The sequence below is a fragment of the Equus caballus genome, chromosome 16 (assembly GCF_041296265.1).
Source record: "Equus caballus isolate H_3958 breed thoroughbred chromosome 16, TB-T2T, whole genome shotgun sequence".
NCBI lineage: Eukaryota > Metazoa > Chordata > Mammalia > Perissodactyla > Equidae > Equus > Equus caballus.
Window position 1 is genome coordinate 77408172 of NC_091699.1, and position 23000 is coordinate 77431171.

Sequence of the window (23000 nt, forward strand, 5' to 3'; positions counted from 1 at the left end):
AAGCGTGGGCTCACACGTGAGGTTAATTTCTTACCGTACCGAGTCTTCAGCAGAAAGGCCTGCTGCCGGGCCAAGTCTACCCGCAGGTGGCCCTCCCTGAGGCTGTGACAGAGAAAGCTTCTCACTTCCCCAGACAGGGTCAGCTTCCCAGGAAACCCCCCAAGACCCTGCAGTGCTGACAGCGTCCACCCTATGGAAACTGTGCAATGCTGTGCAGAACCTGGCTGGTAAGACGAGCCCCTCCCCATCTCCAGTTCATCCGTGTCAGGAGAGCGGGGCCTCTGTCCACGCAGCATCTGCCTTGCCCGGAATGTCAGTCTTGCCCCCTTCAAAATCGATGGCAGGTGCCAAGTCACCAGGCTTGCCAGCATGGGTCCTCCTGGGCAATTGGGGGAAGATTATTAAATAGGAAATCTTCAAATGGAATGCCAGTCAACGGTGGCTGATTTGCCACCGTTGCTCAATTTTCTGGCCATATACCCATCTGCCGCCACTTTGCATTTTGTGCAATTTTTTTCTAAATGAGGCAATAAAATCCATTTGAATTGATTCAGATCCTCTTTATGAGTAGTACTATTAATATTATGAGCTTGTCAAATCTGTCTCTCGTCTCTGAATTAATTATAACGATTACTTGAGACCTATAGCCTTTGATATACTTCCTGCCAATCAAAGGACCAATATTTATTGCACCTCCTACTACATACTTAACTATTATATTGAACAGGAAGATTCGTAAGACAGACTAACTCAAGGAGCCCATAGTCTATTTGTGGCACTAAAGTGACACAGATGAAAGAGTGAATGAGGAGGGGAGTGGATCGCCATGGCGGGATCTCAGGGTGCACCAGTGGTGGGGTTTGTATGAGAGCAGAGCAATTAAGGCGAGGAGACAACTGGTCTGGGTTCAAGTCATGATCCTGCTGCTTAGCTGGGCACTTCTTTGAGCCTCAGTTTACTTATCTGTCAAATGGAGAAAACATTAGCAACCGTTAAGGCTGTTCTAGGCCAGCGCTTAGCACATATAAGTGCTCAGCACACGTCACCAAGTGTTGTGAGAGTTGATGTTTGCAGGCTACATAAAGGTAATTTAAAGAACGTTTCTGTTTTCTGCTTCAAATCACAGATAAAACGTCTTCTGGAAAAGAAGCAAACAAACAAATGTACCTCTTACACCAGAATGAATTACGAATGAATTAAGATTTAAATATAAACTATGAAGTGATAAAATTATTAGAAGAAACCCTGGGAGATTTGGGGGGTAACTTTAATGGGGGGAAACCCCAGAAACCATAAAAAAAGTCTTCTGCAGTAAATTCTACTCCATAAAAAGAAAAAATTTGTGTGTGGGAAAAACAATCAAAAACAAAGTCAAAAGGCCAAATCAAACTGGGGAAAATATTTGCAAATCACATAATAAAATGCTACTTTCCTTAGATATACGGAAAAAATTGTAAGAGAAGACCAACAACCTAATGGAAAAAAGTACAAATGTCTCTAAAACTCGTGAAAATATCCCAGCCTCATTCCTCATAAGAGAAATGCAAATTAAAACCACACTGAAGCACTGTTCTTCATCTCTCAGGCGGGCGAAATTCAAAAGGTCTGACCTCACGTGTGCTGGCTAGGGTGTTGGAAACAGACTCTCTCATCCTCTGCCCCGACATGGAGGGAATGAGGATTGATGGAGGCTTTGTGGAGATGAACTAGGCAACGTGTGAAAATTACAAATGCACACACTCTTGGACTCAGCAATTCTCCCCTAGGAAGTCATCCAATGGACACACCTACCAACATACACAAAGATGCACGTGGAAGGCTATTTTGTTGTGTCCTTGTTTACATCAGCACATGTTTGCAAATCACCCAAATGCACATCAGTAGGGGGCAAGGGCAACAAATTATGGTTCTTCCAAATGAAGGAATATTATGCAGCCATAGAAAGGAATGTTGGATGCAGTGTATGTAGTTACACAGAATAATCTTTTAGAAATATGGTGAAGAAACCACGAGAGAGGACCATGTGTATAGTATTATATTACAATAACCCTTTGAGTGAGAGGGGAAAATAATATACCTATCTGTTTTCTCCTGTATGCATAAAATATTCATGGAAGTATACACAGAAGACTAAATAACTGATAGTAAATCATTGGATCTGGGACAGGGGTGGGAGAGTTTTTATGTATACCTGTTTATACTTTTTGAATTTGGAATCACAGGAATGTATGACCCACTCGAAATAATTCAACAAAATTCCACATATCCATACAAAACAGAGCCTCTCATGTGGAGCACAGGGTGGGATTTTTCTGTCTTTAGTAGTCTGTTAGAACCGAATTTGCAGTGGAATTGAGATCTCAGAGAATTTCCAGAATGGTAGGGCTGCAAAAAGCCTAAGGCGTATCTTGCCAATGTGTTCAATTGAGAAATTCTATTTCTCAGTTGAGTTCAAGGGGGTCAGCCCGAGGTCACCAACTTTCTGGAATCCAGGGATTTGAGTGACTCTGTGAGACCAATGGGTAGAAATGTCTGTCTGTGCCCGGGGGCTCCTGGGGCCCCTGCTTCCCACCTCCCCACCCGTGGACACTCAGACGACAAATACTGAGGGTGAAGGGCAGGGTTGGGGGGTGCTCTAGGGAGAGGGTTAAGTGAGCCACGTGGTTTTGAATCAGGAGCGTCCGTAGAGCTAAAATATCACCATGGAAAAATGAAATCCTGCAAATGTAGGCGGTTGGAAACACAGGGTCTTTCCACTCAGCCCCAGTTGTCAGCAGGGGTTGGAAATAACCCACCCTTTGGGCCCGATGCAATGGCAGGTTTCGTCTCTGACCAATGGCCAGATCTCCCGAATAACTCTAGAGACCGGGCTCCCCTGTCGAGCCATAGCAGAAGATTTAATAGCGCTCGCTGATTTATGCTGGCTGCTGTAATCGAATTCAGAGCCAAGGCGCAGCCAGCCTCGGGGAGGTTTCTTGATGTTTCCTTGGCTCCTAATAACATTGTCTCCTCCTTCCTCTCTATTTACCACAGGCCATTTTGTCAAATTAGGACTTGAACTCGAAAAAGCAGATGCCTTCCTTTAGATAAGGTCCAAAAAAATTCCCCTGTGGGAGGAAAAGAAAATGGGCGTGTCTCCTTGAACCTATGCACAATCAGAGGAGTCGCTTCTGATACATGACTTATTATAACATAACGACCCATAGGAGATGACTTCCTTTCATCCTCGTGGCTAGGCCACACTTTTCCTCCTCAAGGGATCCCTTTGAGGGCGCAGAGGAGAACGTCCTGCTCAAGTCCTTCGTGGAGATTCAGTTACCTGCTCGAGCTCTTCTCCAGGTAGTGCTAGTGCCCTAGCTCTGTGCTGCTCCGGGGGCCCCCAGATATTTGCCAACAAGGGCCTTAGACCCACCCACCCCCAATCCTGCCCTTGTGGAGGTGTCTTCCAGTTCTCTGTTGCCTACTTAACATTTTTTAATTTTATTCTTTTTTATTATGAAAAATTTCAAACATTCAAAAAAGTGGAAAGCATTCTCCAGGGAACATCACTGTGCCTACTGTTACGGGCTGACATGTTCCCTGCACGTGCGTATGTTGAAGCCCTAACCCCCAGTGCCTTAGAATGCGACTGTATTTGGAGACCGGTGCTTTAAAGAGGTGATGAGGGTTAACTAAGGCCATGTGGGTGGCCCGAATCCAAACTGACTGGTGTCCTGAAAAGAAGAGGATTTGGATGCTCACAGAGACACCGGGGATGCAGAACAAGAGGAAAGGCCATGTGAGGACACAGGCAGAAGCAGGCCGTCTGCCAGCCCAGGAGCGAGGCCTCAGAAGAAACTAGACCTTATGAAACCTTCACCTTGGACTCCAGCTTCCAAAACTGTGCAGAATAAATTTCTATTGTTTAAGCCGCCCAGGGACTTCATTATGGCAGCCCTAGCAAAGAGACAGACGGCCACTCAGACCCTGCGATGGTCGTCATTCTGCTGGGTTGGCTCTATCATACAGCTGCTTACCCACCTATGTTGTTTTCTGTTGGATTTCAAAATGAGTTGCACATTCGTTGCCCACTTCGAAGAGTAAACTCTGCAACAGAGAAGGTAAATGCACATTTGACGGAAGGCCACTGGCGCCTGTGACTGAACCCTCTCCGTGGCTAGGATAGTCAGGGAGGCAACTAGAACTGTCTACTCATGACTTTGCAAACCAGGAAGCTAGGCCCCAAAGATGAGTAAGTGTAGAGTTTGACTAGAAAGACACGGAGCTGGGTGTTGGTTAACCCCTCCAACCCCAGCTGGCTGAGACACCGCCTGCCGTTTTTTCTGAGGTTCTCTGCTCCTTCTTTCTGGCTGGGGTGTGTGGGAGTGGGGAGAGGTCTTGGTGCTGGTAACCAAGTATCCAGAAGTCTCCAGGGTCAGACATCTGGATTCACTCCTGGCCTACTGCATCCTGGCTGTGTGTGACCTTAGATGCATCCCTAAATCTCTGAGCCTTGTCTGAAAAGGAGGACACTAATCCACACCTGTGGGGTTGCTGAGGGGATCAGAGAAAGATATTGAATGCTCCTGAATGTTCCCACGGTTGGCGCCTCATGGCCAGGTTAGGGTAATGCTGTCTGCTGTAACAAACAAGCGCCAACATTTTAGTGACATAATGTAATAGAAGTTTATTTTCTGCTCACCCAACAGTCCAGTGTCCATAGCTGGGGGCAGCTCGCCTCCACACTGGCAGTCAGGGATGCAGGCCCTCTCTTTCTGTGGCTCCACCATCCCCCAGGGCCTGAGTCCTCTGCATCTAGGCAGAACTGTGGTAAGAAGAGTCATGTGCCCCAGCGGGTTGTCACTGCAGCTGCTCCTCAGGGACAGCTCTGGGCTGTGGGAGGGGAGCACACGTTTTGGGGGATGCCAGCCTTCTCTGCACAGCCCCATTGCTGAAGAGGTCCTTGACATAAAGTCAGGGGCTAGGAGTTGGGAGTGGAGAGAGCCTGCCGGCCAGGGAAAGGCCAGGTCACAGGGAAAGGGCCCTGCTCCAGGAGAGCGGTAGGAACAGCAGGAGTCGGGGGAGGGGTCGGATGGAGAGCTGTCCCCTAGGGGCTGGGTAAGGGGCTGTGTGCAACATTCCTTTTGAACTCTCACCCCAATTCTGTACTAGCTGTGTGGCCTGGACCAAGTGACTTGGCTTCTCCAAGAGTCCTTTCCTCCTCTGTGAAATGAGGATAATCATGCTGTGAGGATTAAATGCAATAAAGCGTGGGAAGTGTGGAACCCAGTGCTGTCATTGTTTCACGCCGAGGACTTTGCTAAACCAGGGTCAGCAAGTATGCAGCACAGCTGCCACTCCTTCCTCTCATCTTAGGAAGTGCAATACTAATCAGCCACCACCCTCCTTCCTCAGAGTCTTTCTTTTTTTTTTTTTTTTGAGGAAGATTAGCCCTGAGCTAACATCTGCTGCCAATCTTCCTCTTTTTGCTGAGGAAGACTGGCCCTGAGCTAACATCCGTGCCCATCTTCCTCCACTTTATATGTGGGACGCCTGCCACAGCATGGCTTGCCAAGTGGTGCCATGTCCGCACCCAGGATCTGAACCGGCAAAGCCCCAGGCCGCCAAAGCGGAACGTGCGCACTTAACCACTGTGCCACCGGGCCGGAACCCCTCAGAGTCTTTCTTAACACAGTGTTCCAGGAAATCTCTATGAATCAGTTCAAGTTAGCAGATGAGATGAAAACTCTGCCCTCCAGAGGCTCGACCATGGGCTTATTCATCTCTGTATCCTGGTGAATTGCAAAGACTTGACACACAGTAAGTGTTCAATAAATGTTTGTGGGCTGAAGTAGAATCTGTATAGGGCTCCCCTGAGTAAAACAGTCAATCTGGAGGTCATGCTAAAGAAAAAATTATTCTGACACTTGTCAAAATGATAAGGAAGACTTTGTTTAAGACTATTGCCATTGGTGGCAAGGCTATCTCAATAGGGAGGAGAGATTGGGCTCAATTCCGAATGCAACAGGAGCAAGTGGGGATTTATAACTGAGGAGTGTGATGGGGCATGGGTGGATAGAAAATCACTAAGAGGAGATGTCAAGGGGAGGGGAATTCTTGCTAAACCCACTTAACAGGATCCTTGCTGAAGGCAGGCCTGGGTGATCAGATATCAAGGGGGTGGGGAGTGGATGAGGAATTTGATCAGATATCTTGAGTGTGATCAGATATCAAGGGTGAGGATTCTCTCTACACTGGCTTAGCAGAACTCTTGCTAAAACCGGTCTCTGTGAGGATGAACACGGATGCCCAAGTTCGTGGCCTTGTTGAGAGCGTGATCAAAGTTTGGTCAAAGAGAGAGTCTTTGTCAGTGGGAAGGTAGAACCCATGTCCTCCAACCTACTTCTCTGCCTGCCCAGGTTTGGGGAGGTGACAGCAGACTTGAGGTGCCCTGGGGCTGGTGGGACCCTAAGCTCTGCCCTCAGACACGTGGTTGTCTTTGCCTCACACTGGGAGCTCTGGGTCCTTGGGAAGGGTGCTGAGTTATCCAAGCCATGGCATGTCTGTGTGCAGCAGGGGTGGGAGACACAGAAGGGGGAAGACACTAAGCAGACTCCACTCTGGTGGGGATCAGCAGGGAACAGTCCTGCCTGTGGCCACAGTGGGGACAGGAACTTCTGGAACAGTGCCCAGGGAGGCAGTATTCCAGAAGTGGTCTTCTGGCCTGGTTGATAAATCCCAGAGCTGCAATTAAGACAAAATACTGTGAATATGACACCTGCTGACAGCTGCAGGAAGGCCCCGGAAACTTTTATTATGAATTAGATTTCGCAGGCAGCTCTGCTGTGGTGAGCTGGTGCTTGGGCAAGGAACCTGAGCCACTCAGCAGGCTGGCGGCCTCCGGGGCAAGGATTGCTCTCTAGGGGAGAGGGGGCGAGAGTGATCCTCCATCCGTGTCCAGGGCCCTTAGGAAGGACCATTTGTGTCTTAGGAGTCATAGCCCCCGGTAGAAGCCAGAGCTGGAAAGGGCGTAGAGCTCATCTGGTGCAACGCTCCCGTTTTACATTTGGGGAAACCAAGGCCCAGTGGGGAAGTGAGTTATCCACGGTCACATAGCAAGTTACTGGCCACACCAGGGCTGGAGACCAGGGTCCCTAATCCCAGGCTGACACGCTTGGCTGAAGGGCAGGTAACAGTAGTCAAGCATACATCCAGGCACTTGGCTTAAGGAAATTCAACTGTTGATGCTTGGAGAAACAGAGACAGAGAATGAGACAACGTAAGAGATAGGGAGACAGAGAGAATGGGACTGAGACAGGAAAGGGAGTTGCAGAAAAAGAGAAGCATAGAAAGGAGAAAGACAGAAAGAGAGGTTTGTGAGCCTGAGTCGTTAGGTTCAAAAGAGAGATGCAGACACCCGCAGAGCTAGCCAAATCTCAGCGACTGTCTAGTCCAGTCGCCTTTGTTTTTACAATAATGAAACAAAGTATAGCTGAATGTTTCGCATGTGTAAACCTTTTAAGGAAAAGCTTGATGCCAAATGCAAGAAAGTCAATGCTCATTTTGAAATGAGGTTTGAAAAATGAAGAGCTGCAGGAATATGACCCAGCATGGGGGAATTTACGAAAATGGGATGCAGATGGTGTTTCTGCAACTGTCTGGGATCCAGGACTGAGCACTTCATGCCCTCCGTGCTGCTTTCCCTGACGTCTTAGACCCTGTGTTTCTAAGAACAGAGGGAAATGCCCCAGAGAAGGAACAGAGCCTAACTCTTTCCTCTCTGACTCCTCCCACCTTGGTACCAGCAAATCTCTCTGCTTTCAAAGCTCAACGCAAATGCCACCTCTTCCAGGAAGCTTTCCCTGATTGCTCACTTGTAGCCCCCTGCCCCAACTGGTACCCATCACTTCCTGCTGTAAATCCCTCTGGACACCCCAGCCCCATGTTAGCCACTTCTCTTTTTCTACCTTGTATGATAGTTATCTACGAAAATGTTGGTGAAAGAGCCCCTACTCTGTGCCAGGAGCCCCAAAAGCCTTAGCTCTAATCTTCACAAGAAACTAGCGAGGTGTGTTTCGCTATACCCGCTTTACAGATAAGAAAGCTGAGACTCAGAGAGAGTGGATAACTTCCTCAACGTCGTTCAGCTAGGAAGTGGCAAAACCAGGACTCCAGCTCCAAGTTTGCCCTACTCTTTCCACGACACTGACCGTCACAGCCAGACGGCAGGAATGTGTCTAGTCAGTGTCCGGCACACATCTGAGGAGAGTGTGTTTCTGAATGAATGAAGCAGTAAATGAACACAGGAACTCTCCTTTCTTTGGGAAGCTGTTGCTCGGGGCTCAGTGAACTACAGCTGTGGGCCAGGTCCAGCTGGCCTCCTATTTTGTAATAAAGTTTTATTGCAACACAGGCACACTCCATCTTTTATGCACTGTCTCTGGCTGCTTTTGTGGATAACTGCAGAGTTATGTTGCGACAGAGGCCATGTGGCCCATACAGCCTAAAATGTTTACTATCTGGCTCTTTCCAGAAGAAGTTGCAGACTCCTGCTATAGCTTATGGTCTTCACTAAGCCGGTCAAAACAACAGTGCTTATTGCTAAGTACTAATAATCTTGTCTTTCATGATCTGGAATATCGTGAGTGTGCATTGGGTACGCCTGTAAAGTGTCAGCAGATTTCCACGTGTATCTCATATATGCCGCTTTATTAGCTTACAGGCAGGCTTCATCTAAAAAGGTTTGCTCTGCGGGCCCTTTGGAAATACAGTATATACATATGTATATTTTTTGAATTAAGTTTGGCTTGGTTGGCAGCACCTTGGCACAGGCGTGATGAAAGCTGAGGGATCCTGGCAGTGAAGACCTTCGCTGAGGCAGAGGAGGGCGCCCTCCCTCCAGGCCCATGGCGGTGGGGGTGCCTTTGAGGCTTGCCAGAACAGTATTGACAGGGCAGTTTTTGCACCGTGTGAAAAGCAGCCTGTTGATGCATCACACTCGTTTCCTAGCTGCTCACGGGGGCAATCAGTTTGCCAGGCTCCCACCCTCACCTCCTCCTCTGGGCCAGGGGCACACTTTCTCTCCCCAGCCTAGTGCAGGCTCCTGAGAGGCCGGAGCACTGCCTCCCCGTTCCTGCTCCCAGGAGCTCAGCGCTGGCCTCTGGACCCCTGGCATCTGGGGCAGACGCAACACCAAGGCAGGGATTGGCCGACTCCCACCCCAGATGCCCAGCAGGCCAGGCGCTGGGAGCGCTCGGGGGCGTGACAAATCTCAGCCTGTTGCCGGCTGTGTTCCGCGGCCAGTCGGCCCTGGGGGTGGCCCACAATGACGGGCCCATCACTCAGCCTTACTCATCTGCTCACCATTTCAGGATTGCTCTGTTACTCAGCTTGCTGCTGGGGTGAGTTGTGTGAATGTGTGTGTGCGTGCGCTTGTATGTGCATGTGCGGTTTTGGAAAAAAAGACTCTCAGACAGCTGACTGGTTCTGGGAGTTTCGGTAGCCTTTAAATCTTAAACTTCTCAGCAGTGTTGGAATTGCACCATAAAGGGGTTTGACAGTGGAGTCTGTGGGGACCTTGGCATCCACGCGTGCGCGTGTGTGTGTGCACTTGTGTGTGCTCCTCTTGTGACCTTGATTTCGGAGGGGCAGGCTGGCAGCTGCTGCTCTCTTGGCTTTGAAGCAACATCGTGTTCTGTGGTCCGGGGCTGCCCCTGGCAGCGGGTGGAGAGATGCTCTCCATCACTGTCCGGGCTGACTGGCTTGGGGTCATGCAGCTCACTGTCCCACGGGCAGAAGCCACCAAACGGCCTAATCGTTTTCTTTGTAGGTTGTGTCCTCCCTTGCCCCCTATGCCTGCTCAGAGCGAATTGCAAGACGGCCGACTCCTAACGTGCCTTTCAGAGAAGTTGGAATACCTTCAACTTTTAGGATCAGAATTTGTTTTTCAGGGGTGATAGGGGTGGGGCTTGAAGGAAAGCTGTAGGTGAGGCCAACTCCGGAATACATGAATCAGGGAAAAGCAGGCAAGTTACAGCCAGTTAACGTGAGAACTTCACTGTAGCTGAGCCATCCGACTCATGGTCAGAACACTTAGTGATGTCGCAGAGCGTGTGCCCTTCACCTCTCCTCTCCTTGGGCTCCTTCTGGTGCAAGTTCCAACAGGCAGGGCATGGCCCAAAGCAGGAGGAGGAGGAAGCAGGAAGTAGAACAGTCTATCAACTCCATGAGCCGTTGCAGAATAGTGAGCGTATGGCTGCACCTGTAATTTTCCCAGCCTGCAAAGGCAGGATGTTTATGTCACTTCTTTCCTTTGGTGGCTTCTAATGGCACATTTGCTTGATTTGAGGGGGTGCTGCTTGGTGAAAAAAAAAGAGGCAGAAATGGGGAAAGGCTTTCTCGAGTACCCTGTTGACAGGCTGGTCTTGTGAGTGGGAGATCCAGATGGACACAGTGGTGATCCTGGTGTTGTATGTACAAAGAGGACTTTGGAGATGGTTTGGGCCAAACTCCTTGTGGTACAGATGGGGAAACCGAGTCTCAGACTGAAGAAGGGAGTCATGCCAGGTTGCAGCATCACTTGCACTCAGACTCGCACTCTTTGATCCACGCCCCTATATTTCCAAGACTAAGTTGGAGCGAATCACTTTCCAAGGATTTACCCAAGAGTCAAGTGGGTATTGAGTCCAAAGGGCAAAGCCAACATCAACAACAGCAAAAATCCCCCCAAAAGTTCGCCAAAAGCCTGTGCTAGACTCAGCATTGTTTACCCATGATTTGGCACTGCAGTGGCCACATCAATATGACCTTGGTGTCTTTAAGTCAGGGCAAGGGGTCCTGAAATTCTGTGATAGTTGGCATTTCCAAGGCAGCTGCCTGGGGTGGAGCCACGTAGCGCACCCAGGTTTCTGCAGGCCCCGTGTACACACACACACGATTGTTTCCATTACAACAGAGTCTGCTGGGGCTTCTCCAGGCTGGGCCCTGAGCTCAGACATGATTCCACGGGGGCAGCAGAGTCCTGAGAGAGACCCACAGGCCACTTGGATGACACCAAAATAGACATGTGAAGTCCTGGCTTAGCTGACTGGGAGGGAGGGGTGGGGAGGAAGCTGTTCCCAAACACGTCCACCTGATGGAAATATTCTGAGCTGGAATGAGCTGTAAATAAACTAGACTGTGCTAAAAACAAATATCTCCAGGGAGTTGGGGGGGCGGGCAGAAATAGCCAGTCTTCACCTGCTGAAAATGAAGTTAAGTCAAGGAGGAAAGGGCGGGGAGGGCCAAGGAGGGAGGAACAATGCGGATGCCTCAACAGGAAAGCAACTGATGCTTTGTTTTCACTGAGGAGTTCTCTGGTTTCCAGGAAGAAATGAGAGAAGTGATTGCTTTCAGTGATACAGATCTTTCAACAGTAGAAGGCCGCACAGGGTGTGGGGTGAAGGGAGGCATCGGAGGCCATATATGGTCTGGAAAAATAAATGGTGAGGCGTGCAAATTAGCCCTGTGAACCTGCCAGCCTCCCAGGTGCTCCTGGCTGGGAGAGGCTTTGCGGAAAACCATAGCCTCAGCGCTTAGCTGTCTGCTGAGGCCAAACAGAGGCAAAGGAGCCTGCAGCCCCAGGTTGCAGGGAGGGTTCTGGAGTGCTGGTGCGTGTCTGCCAGCTTCTCCACACGCCCCAGGCAGGGAGGAGCAACGGAAGCTGCCCACTCCTAGCCTACTCAACACTCCAGGAAAGAAACTTGGAGAAACTTGAGGAGAAGGCAAGTTTTGTAACAATACAGCCATATTATCTTACCACAGAGAAAGAGAACAGCAGCCCATGACAGCTGGAGTAGGGCTGCCACTCACAGCCAGGCCATGGTGTCCTCCTGTTGAACATACACCGTTTCACGGAACGTGTCAAGGCCACTCTGTGACTTTGATGGATCAGGACAAAAACAAGGCCACCCTGTAACCACATCGGACACAGACAAACCAAGACTATCGTAAACCACAAAGATGACCAACTATCCCTTTCTCCGTGATCGTGAGTGACCGCTGCTTCTTGACCATCACAGCCTCGGTCTCGCTCCGGTCTTCTCCTCGTCCAGATAAGAGTTCAGATACTCAGTCATAGACTAGCCCTTGCTTCCCCACAGCAACCCATCCAGAGCAGAGCCAGACCGTGCCTCCTCATCGTCTCGCCCAGCATCACCTAGCAAAAGCCTAAATCCTAGAATAAATCCTTTCTCACACCCTCTCGCCAAGATGCCCCACGGTTCCCCTGGTGTGCACCCTCCCTGTGGCGATGAGTCAAGAAAGCCAGCTTTGTTCAACCTCAGGTGCGTTCCTGGTGGGCTTGGGTGGAGAGCATTGATACTGTAGGTCTCAGGTGGTTGTTAGGGGCCACCTCGCCGCCTTCTTGGCTCCTGACCTGTATTTCCACCTCCATGCAGTCATAGCACGGAGATTGAGAGGAAGGACTCCTGGTTCTGGCGCTTACTAGTTGCATGACCTTGGGCAAGTTGCTTCACCTCTTTGACTTTGTTAACTGATCTGTAAGATGGGGGTGATGATGTTGATGACAATAATAGTACTTAACTCTCAGGGTTGCTCTGAGGATTAGGTGAATTTATACGTGCAAAGCACTTACATGGGCCCTGGCATATAGTAAAATTTTTTTAAATTAATTCAGCAAACATTTGTGGAATACCCAGTGTATGCCAAGTCCTGTGCTAGATGCAGGGATAAAAAGTGGCTCCCGTCCTCCCAGAAAGCACAGTTTCGCCAGAGAGACACAAGGAGACAGTTCCACCCCATGGATAAGAGCTAACATCAGGCAAACCCGGAGAAAAGCATAGCAGGACCCTTCAAGTTTGGCCTGGGAATCAAGGAAAGCTTCCTGGTGGAGGCAGCCCAGTGCCTGGTAAAGCCTGTGCTCAAATGAACAAATGTCTAACACTGAATTTGGCAGCTTTGCCCACAAACTGGTGCCTCCTCGGACTTTCCCGTCTCCTCCTCTGACCACTGTTGCCCCAGGTCCCCTGTAGCATCAAAACCACCCTTGAGTCTTCCTCCTCTTCCACTCCTGCAGCACATTGGCCCCCAGATTCTTTCTCCCCAGGAATGTCTGCATCGGCCCCTTCCTTTTTGTCCTCATTGCTTCCATGCCAGTGTTGGCCCTGACAGGCCACCTGCACATCCGGCCTGCTGCCTGCTCCCCATTCTCCAAGCTCTCCTCACCCCACCTTTCCTGCACACAGTCCTTTCCACTGCCACTTTGATCCTGTCACTCCCTTACTCAGCACCTTCTGTGGCTCCCTACTGCTCTTTGAATAAAGCCCAAACCTTTCTGTGGGCGATCAAAAACTGTACTGTCTAGCCCCGAACCAACTTTCCAGCCTTCCCCACTCCCAACTATTCTTTCAAGAGCCTCCTTTCCCTTTAGACCAACACCTTGAAACGTCTTGCCTCTGTGCTATATTTAACATATACGGGGTGCCTGCCTGCCGTTGCCCCCTTCCAGAGAACCTTCTCCCACAGCCTCAATTGAGCAGCAACAGATCCAGAGATCCCGCTGAAGACCTGGCCTGGGTGGGTTCTGCTCGGCTGTCCCAGCGACCTGAACTTGGCTGGAAAAGATGAGCAGAGCAGTCAGAGTCCCTGCCATGGATGTTTGAAATAAGAGCCACAGAGGGCTGTTCCAGCCAAAAGAGATGAAAGAGTTGAAGCAAGACTGGTCAGCCGTCATGGGGGGATGGGGAGAGTGAAAATGCTAAAGAAGATAGAATGGAAACAGATGCACAGAAAGAAGCATGAAAGAGAAGAGGGAGAGAGAAGGGAGGAGGAAGAGGGAGAGAAATACAAGGAAAGTGTCATGTCCCTACTGGAACATGGAGTCTTCCTTCCTTCCATCACCCTCTCCCCATCCAGGCCTTCAAGGCTTTGCTCAAGTACCCATGACTTCCCCAGATATTTCCTGAGTCTGGAAAACTTTCTGCCTTATTCTTCCCTCATCTTCTAGAACCAACATGAATGCCACCTTTTCCAGAAAGCCTTCCATGTCCCTCCCAGCGGGCAATCGCCTCTTTCTTGCTTCTCTAAATTCCTTTGATTCCTTGTTAACTTACACGGCCGGGTCGGGGCGGGGTGGGGGGGGGGTGCAGATGCTGCCTTGGTGCTGCGGTGCCAGATTCTGTGGAACCATTTGTGACCAAGCCAATCACAAAGTATGGGATAAGCCAACTGTTTCTCGCAGAGCCACTTCAGAAATTTTCATTTCCGGTTGTCACAACGGCTGGGGTGGGTGGCATCACTGCCTTTGTTGAGCTGGGCCCGGGATGAGGGGTGGCCTGCAATGGGTGGGACAGAATCATGCACCAAGAATGGTTCCATGTCCTACAGGTCTTGGAAATGTCACATGGAATATTCATACCTGTATATAATTATCTCATCCTAGAGCCTAATTCTCCTTCACATCAACATTTTTTGAACTATAATATTAAACTGAGTTTTCTGAGACTACAGCTACTGAGTAATTATTGGGCTTTGTTCAGTTTGAAGTGTTACCTAGTCTGGTTTATCATTTGAGAAAATCACTTCACATGGTGGACGCACCCCTTGTAGCATTTGAGTTGCCGATGCTACGACCTGTATTTGTAGCTGTCACATTCTCTGTGAGTCCATGGGTCGGTGTAAATATCCAACTATATCGTGTTTTCTGATGTACTTGTGCCTGACCACTTACAATCAAAAGATACATTTTTCTATCATAAATTGCTTTTCTTATATCTTTTATATTACATTCACAGCATTATATTGATTTTTAAAAATTGCATAGGTATGCTGTGTTATTTATGAATTTCATTTCAGGATAATGAAGGTGTCTTTACAAAATATTTCTCACAAAAATGGGCATTGGATCTGAGAGGGCTGAGGATCATTGGCCCAGGCCAGTGAAATGCTCTTCCATTGAAGGTGTGAGGGTGTGGATGTGCATGGAGCGACCATTCCTGGGAGCTCTGGGGCTGACACAAGTGGCCTGCACAACCTGATGACTTCTGGGGAGCACCCAGCACTTGCCTGATGTCTGAAGGCAGGTCCTGGAACACAGGGTGGAAACGTAGGTGAGCACTGGTCCCTGGGAGACAAGACTGAAAACTGGGTTCAGAGTTGAGAGGCATGTGGTGGATGACGCGCCCGTCTTCTGTGAGGTCAGAGGCTTGGTGAAAGGGTGGAGGTGAGGGTACCGTCATGGGACCAAAACTGGGAACTGAAAATTACAGCTTTTGGCAATTGTGGGTATTATGGCTATGAATATTCTAGTACATGTGTTCTGGTGAACACGCACCCACTTTTCTGTTGGTAAATAACTAAGAGGGAAACTGCTGGGCTATAATGTACACCTATATTCAGATTTAGTAGACAATGCTGAGCAGTTTTCCAAAGAGGGTGAACCAATTGATACCCTCTCCAGCCAATGTATGAGAGTTCTGTCGTTCTCCGGCCTTGCCAACATTGCTATTTTCCTTCCTTTGCATTTTAGCCGTTCTGGTGGGTGTGGAGTGGTATCAACCCCAAGTTCAGCAGCAGCAGAATAGATAAGGATTTGTGGTCTAGTCACACAGTGGACCTCTATTCAGCAGTAACTACTACAAACAACCACCTGATGACCCCCACAAACACTGTGTTGAGCAAAAGAAGGCAAACACAAGAGTTCATACTGTATGATTCCATTCATATAAAGTCCCCAAACAGGCACAATGAATCCCTAGGGTTAGAAGTCAGGGTGGTGGGGAGGGAGCAGCGCAGAGATTGGAGAGGAGCTGGCGGGGCTTCTGGAGGCTGGGGAGTCCTGTGGTCTGTGTCTTGATCCAGGTGCTGGTTTCTACGGTGTGTTCATTTGTAGAAATCTACTGGGCTATATACTTTCGATCTATGTCCTTTTTGTAAGTTTCAACGTTGAACATATATTAACATTGTATACGTGAAAATGTCACATGTGACATTGAACGTGTGACAATGTGAGACTCCATGTGACAATGAAACTACAAGGGTTCAGGGCCCTCCCTTCATCTCCTCACCATCTATGCATTGAGACTTTAAAGTGTAACTCTCTAGTGAGCATGGGTGACACCGAATGTGTGTGTAGAGCCTGGTGTCAAATATGTGTTTGAAATCATGGCTCCAGGTCTCTTGTAATCATGCTACCTCCCGCCCTGGCTGAACAATTCCTTCTGAGAACAACATCAAAGCTATTAACAAACACTTCCTTCTCCTCAGCTACTGGGGCACATTAGGAGTCCCTTTGAACTTTGCACTCTTTGCCACATCTACAAAGTGACAAGTCAGTCTCTGAAGAAGGGGAAATGGACCTTATAACAGTCTCAGCGTTCATAACCTCTGCTCGTTTATTAACCACCTTAATCTAGCAAGGGCCAGGGAGGACTACGCCAAGTAGCAAACAGGAGTTACGCTCACATCTAATGGTTAGAAATCAGATGTGGGAGTCTGGGTGGCCACGTGGGTCTCCCTTTGGCTTGGTGGGCATGACATAGGCCCGATAGCACTGACCCCATGCTAATGAGCAGCAGTTTTCTCTGCACAGCCCTTCCCGGCCTGGATCAGAAGAAGCGTGGCAGCCACAAAGCATGCTGCCTGCTGACGCCCCCTCCACCCCCACTGTTCCCACCACCATTCTTCAGAGGGGGCCGAAGTCCGGTGAGTACCTTAGGACTCGTGAGAGAACAGAAATGCGGCTGGTCGGTGCCCACTGCACAGCCCCACCCCGCTGCCCCACCACTCGAATTGAGCTGCCTCCAGAAGCTTTTCTGAGGGACCAACCCTTTTCTCGCTGAGCCCTGGATGGACGTTTTTCGGTTTCTGGTGTGTGTCCATTCTCCCACTGTCTTAAATAGGTTACGGAGGGAGATTCTTCTCAGCAGGGACTTGCATGTGGCAAACTGCCTCATCTTCCTGGAAACAATGAGATGAATTTATAACTTTCTGGGCTGCCATCAGCTGCTCAGATATGGAATTTCCTCTTTTGTACTCATTCTCTCCAAGTATTTATGAAATTCCCTTCCACAGCCCATATCTAACATGGACAATTTCCATGAAGTGACACGGGAAATGGTCCTCCTGTAGCCATAATGAGTTGTGAGAGGGAACAGAATTTGAAAATAAAGGAAAAGGTGAGGAAAAGAGCAGGGTTTGGGAAGCTGACCTAAAAAACAACAGACTGGGGCATTCTAGGGACTTGGAATTCACAGATCTTTCTAGAAACTCTTAGACCTGTACTGTCCAATACAGTAGTTACTAGCAATATGTGGCTATTGAACACTTTTAATGTGGCTAGTTTGAGTTGAGATGTGCTGGATGTATAAAATACATGCTGGATTTTGAAGACAGTGTGAAAAAAAGAATGTAAAATATCTCAGTAATTTTTTTATATTGAGCATATTCTGAAGTGATAATATTTGGGGTATATTGGGTTAAATAAAATATGTTATTAAAATTAATTTGACTTGTTTCCTTTTACCTTTTTAATGTGGCTACCAGAAAATTTTAAACTACCTATGTGGCTCACACTGGCGGCTCACATTTTACTTCTATTGGTCAGTGTTGTCCTAGACATTGGATAAAGTCCCCAGAAATGAGCTTCCTAACTCCATCCAAAGTGGCCATTGTATCTCTGTAATCCATTCAAGCCAGGCACATCTCAAGAGCGGATGAGAGAATAGAAACTGGTGGCCCTGAAGGTCGTCTTCTTGGGACACCCATTGGGGTATTAGGGAAGTGCCAGTTTTAGGAGCTGGACTATGGGGCAGTTCTGTGTCCAGCGTGGTGACTCTTCTTTTGTCCCCCAAGTCTGACCTATAACCCTGTGTTGCTTTGCATTGAAGCTTCTCTCCCCAGACATGAACAATCTCATCCTGGAACTCGAGACCGCGCAGTCCCCTTGCGTGCAAGGGTCACTTGGCTCCCCTGGGCCTCCCGGCCCCCAGGTGGGTGCACTCCTCCAGACCCCATCCCGCTGTCTTCTGTTCAGAGCAGCGAAGCCTGCTGGGCAGAGCCTCTTAGGGCTGCTCCTCTTAGCATGATATGGGGGCTGTTTTTCCTTCTCCACCTCCAGAGCCACATGCATAGAACACTGGTTCTTCTCCAGGTGAATTCTGTCCGCCAGCCTTGACTTTCTTATCTCTGCCATGGGGACAATAAGTGCCCCTGCAGTACTGGATTTTGAGGGGGACCAAACGGAGTTCTGCCTAGATGGATGTGGTTATAATTATAGTTATCATCAGACAAACACTTGATGACAATGGGTTGCCCTTTATGTGACCATTGACCCCACCAGGGGACCCAGAGGAGCCTCCAAGCAGTGCAGGAAAGTGGAAGCAAACAGGAACTTATTATCCTGAGCTCATTTGGCCCCCAGATACTGCTCCCAAGCAGCCTACCTCTCCCCACCAAAGCTAAAGGGAAGAGTGAGGAGCAGACAAAATGCTAGAGAAAGGATTTTCTAGGCAAACAAGAGTACCCTCCAAAGACCCTGTCCCACAGACTCCCAGCTCCTTGGGCCTGACTGGGAGAGGGGCTCCATCGAGGAGGAACATTCCCTGGCCTGGGGCGCTGGGCCTTCCATGGAGAAAAGAAAGAGGGTACAGGAGCAGTCAGTTCCCCAAGTGCCTTAGGAATTATGTCACCCCTCCTGGGTAACCCCTCCTGTGGCTCCCATCATGGGAAGACTAAGAGACAAACTCCCACCCTGGATTACAAAGCTCCACATGAGGGGGCCCAGGCTGTATCTCTTATGTCATCTTGTACAACCAACATTGTCCACTGACACAGACACAGTGTGTCTCTTGAGTCCTCAAGCTCCCACGCTTTTTCCAGCCTTAGGTCCTTGGTGCTTGTGGCTCCGGCTGTTTGGAATGTTCTTCCCTCTAGGTTTTACCATGGCCAGCTCCTTTGTCACTAGGAACTCAGTTTACACGCCGCCTCCTCAGAAAGGCCTTCCTCAACCACTCAGGCTACGGTAGCCTTCTCCATCACTCTCCATCCCAATGACCTATTTTAATTCTCTGCATAATTTTCTCATGCTGTCATAGTTTTCTTATTTGGTTTTTTGTCCCTGGTCCCTTTGGTCTCCCCTCTGTGAAATGTAAGCTCCGTGGCAGGGGTTGGCAAACTATGGCCCCCGGGTCAAATCCAGCGGCAGCCTGTCTTTGTCGTCAAAGTTGTACTGTCTCTGGCTGCTTTTGCCCTACGAGGGCAGAGCCGAGTAGTTGTGACAGAGGTGCTGTATCAGAGGCATGGCCGAAGCCATTTACTGTCTGGCTCTTGACAGAAAGAGTCAATGAGAGCAGGGTCTATGAGAGCAGTGGCGTTGTCTATCTTGTACGTACTGTGTGCCCAGTCTACACCAGTGCATGGGTTGTAGAAGGTTCTCCATAAATATTTGTTGAGTGCAATAAAGAAAACAGGACGTTGAATGCCGAGTTGGCCAGAGGCTGCCACAGAGGAGCTAAGTCTGCAGAAAGACACGATGGGCATCCTGAGGAACACGTCTCTGGAGGGTGTCTCTCTTCCCACCTCCCGCAGGCCACGCTCACAGCTCTCAGAGGGTGTGAGAACCCACAGACACGGGAAAGAGAGGGGCATTCTCTGTGGGCCTCAGACCAGCAGCTCTCCTGTCACACTTGCACATCCCTAAACTCACGCAATCTGCTTTGAGTCACATGGAGGCTGTGCTGCCCAACTCCGGGGGACTTTGCAGCCACCTCCGTTCCTTTAGAACACAGTGTGAGTGCGGTCACCACGCAAAGTGAGATCTGTGGACCAGCACCATAAGCCTCCTCTGGGAGCTTGTTAGAAATGCAGAATCTCATCCTGTCCCCACCACACACACCCCCGGCCAATCAGAATCTGCATTTTAACGAGATCCCTGAGTGAATCCCCTGCACGTCAGACTTTGAGAAGCACTGAGCTGGAACACAATGGCCTGGTAAAACAGTTCCAGGCCATTTCAAGAAAAGGATAAAACCAAGGCTTGGGAATCAGAAGAGAATGGGATGGAAACTCTCCTTCCTTCCCTCCCCAAAACAGAAGGAAAATAAACCAAAGACGGCAATTCCCAAATTTACCTGCACATTAGAATCTCCTGGAAGCTTCAAAAAGTCCTGAGGCCTGTGCCCCTCTCCCTGAGATTGGGATGTAGTTGGCCTGGGCTCTGGCCTGGTCTTTGGGACTTTTAAAAGATCCCCCAGGGGATTCTAACGTGCAGATACACTTGGGGACCACTGGCTGAGGGGGGTGTTTGTCATTTGGACAAGTCTCATAGAAATCCTATTTCAAACAGTCCTTGTATTAGGCCTGTTCACTTGCAGATCTTGGAGATGAAGTAGTGGCCTGGGGGGGTTGATGGATTTCCTCTCTGCTCTTCTGGGGCTTTTGGAAAACAGTTAGCCAGCTGAGCATTTCACAGGGGTGTGAGCAGAAAGCAGCTAGCTGTGTTCTGTTGTGGGTGTGCCAAGCTTTAGTGCAATGGGTGCTAGGGTCCCTGAGCTGGAGTCTGCCCCACTCCTGTGGCTGAGTAATGGGTCAAAAATGCACTATTTACTTGCCCACATTCTTAACATCTTAAAGAAAGAAGACTTTTTCTGTACCTGGTACCCAAAGATTGATTCACCCTGGGAATTTCTAAGTCGACTGCTTCTATGTGCAAAGCATAACTTCCCTCTTGTCAGGGCCCCAGGGAAGCTTGGTGAGAGGAGCAGAAAAGACATGAGTGGTGGTGAAGCATCTTTTTTTCAGCAGACAGCATTTCTTCAGGACTCTCTAGTTGCTCTCACCAAAGGCTCAGGATGTTCCTGGCAACACAAGGGTTCCAGGGAGAAAACTAAAATCACAGAGAGTAGACATGAGTGTGTTACAACCACTGGAAACACAGCTCAGAGACAGCTGGAAGAAGAGGAATAGAGAAGAGAAGAATGTGCTGGAAGGCACGAGAGGGTCCTTCATGGGGTCCCTGGAGCCCTCAGTTTACTTAGAGAAGGAGACTGCTATAGGAACCCTGTACCCCAAGACCCCCCTCCCAGTCCTGCCTCCCTCACCACCGGTCCTGCCTTGGTTTGATGTGTACTTTCTTCACTTCTTCCCTTGATTGTGTAGGGTCCACCGGGGCTTCCTGGCAAGACAGGACCAAAGGGAGAAAAGGTATGAGCCACTTTCGTCGACCTACCTCTTCTTGGTAATTCCAGCCTGTTTTCTGGGGGTGCCACTAAGAATTTTCTGGTTGATATTTTAAACCATGCGCTAATTCAGCCTTAGTGTGTGAGGCTAGGCTCCATGATGACTGGGCTGCTGCTGCAGGTATGGAGTCCCATTGGTGTATTTCAAGCTGGCCCAGTGAGATGGCAGGGATGCTGTGAGTGGCCAAGTGACCAAGCCACATGATCATGCCCAGTCATCAGCCTTACCAAGCCCTCTGCTTCCAGAACTTCTCTTCCAAAGCAGCCTCGGCTTACCCGTCTTCTCCATCCACAGGGGGAGCTTGGCCGACCAGGAAGGAAGGTATGGTCCATGCTGTTCTGTGCTCCATGTGTATGTGTGTATGTGCACTCCTAGGGGTGGGGGAGCTACCAATGTGCTTTCACAGCCCCCAGTACCCAAGTGGACAATGATGGCACTGCCATCCTGATGTTGACAGTAGCAGCCTTGCTGTCTCTGCCCACTCCTTCATTTGGAAGCTGAAGCCTGCTCATGACTTCTTCCAGAGGCTGCCAAGCCTGGCCAAATTTCCCCCAGTCTCTGATCATCTCACCCTGCCATCCATCAGAGAAACCCCTCAAGGCCCCAGCCAGCGGCACAAAATGACTCTCACTGTCTGTTTGATTAAACTGGAATAAAGTACCAAACAGATAGAAACAAATGGCTTTTGCTTTTTGGCCCAGCTGGAATAAATGGGAGTTGCTTAAGGTTGCAAGGACTCTGAGTGAACCAAACACATGTTATCAAGACTCTCCTTTGTGTCAGGAAGGAGTAAACCAGCAACCACTCGCTACAGTCAATAGATACTGGAAGTGAAATTCTGGGTCTTGGTGGTAGAAAGAGATACAAAAATTTGCCCAAGAAAGATGTTTATAGTTCTAAATATAAATTACTATTTTTCTGGTTAAGTTTTATACAAATGGTTTCACTATCAATAAGAGCCTCAAACAGACCTTTTCAAGGCAAAGTTACAGCCCTTTAGGATACAAATGACAACTCCAGCCAAGGCACAGTGGCTATTTGAAGGGCTGGGCTGGAAGGGATTCTGGTATGGTTTCCATGCTCAGAACTAACGAGGGCCATAATTGATAAGTGATGTCTGCCATGAATGTGGGTGGCAAGAGTAGAAATGAATACACATACCAGCATTGTGATCTCTAGTTTAGGGGCTAAGCCTTCCACATGTCTAGCTAGGCCTACTGTGAAATTAGCCAGTGGGTGCAGAGGTCAGGATAGCCCCAAATCCCTGCTCCTAATCTCTTACAGTGTGCACTCTCCCATAGCCCCTGGCTTAGGTTGGGTTCCTTGGAAGCAGAGACAGAGATGGCACATGCCATGTGCAAGTGAATTAATTATTAAGGGAGCTCTCTCAAGAGGAGCCTGAGAGGAGGGGGGAGCCGGATGAGGTGGGGGAAGAAGCCCAGCATGGATGTGGTATCAGGTGATATCCAGCTTCAGCCTCATCTCTAGGACAGCTTGGGAGTGTGAATTGCACCATACAGTTTATCCTGCCTTGAGGTAAGGGGGCTGGGCTATTAGCTGCAGGAAGGGGAAGTACATAAATTGCTGGGCAACCCCAATTGCCCACAGGCAAACTCCACAGTTGCAGGTTGCAGGAATGAGCTGTAGAAGAAAGGAAGGTAGCCGCTGTGGGGTGGGCATGCCGAGCAGGTGAAAAATATCTAAAGGGAGTACCCACAGCATCTGCTACTGCTGCCCAAACATAATCCTATCCCATTGTGCACCGCACCCTTGGGGTGAAACTATTG

General features: G+C 49.2%; 1 protein-coding gene across 4 annotated transcripts in view; it reads left to right on the forward strand.

The window, feature by feature from the left end:
• COLQ (collagen like tail subunit of asymmetric acetylcholinesterase) overlaps nucleotides 1-23000 on the forward strand; it is a 57504-nt gene that overhangs the window by 10880 nt on the left and 23624 nt on the right. The window contains exons 1-5 of one of the 4 annotated variants that reach the window (XM_023620904.2): nucleotides 9052-9380; nucleotides 16568-16680; nucleotides 17865-17966; nucleotides 21133-21177; nucleotides 21508-21534. In XM_023620904.2, coding sequence (XP_023476672.1) covers nucleotides 9305-9380; nucleotides 16568-16680; nucleotides 17865-17966; nucleotides 21133-21177; nucleotides 21508-21534 — 363 coding nt within the window. In that variant the 5' untranslated portion in view covers nucleotides 9052-9304. Of the gene's footprint in view, nucleotides 1-9051; nucleotides 9381-16567; nucleotides 16681-17864; nucleotides 17967-21132; nucleotides 21178-21507; nucleotides 21535-23000 lie in introns of those variants that run through there. The other 3 variants (XM_001496422.7, XM_070238133.1, XM_070238132.1) reach the window with 3 other exon arrangements.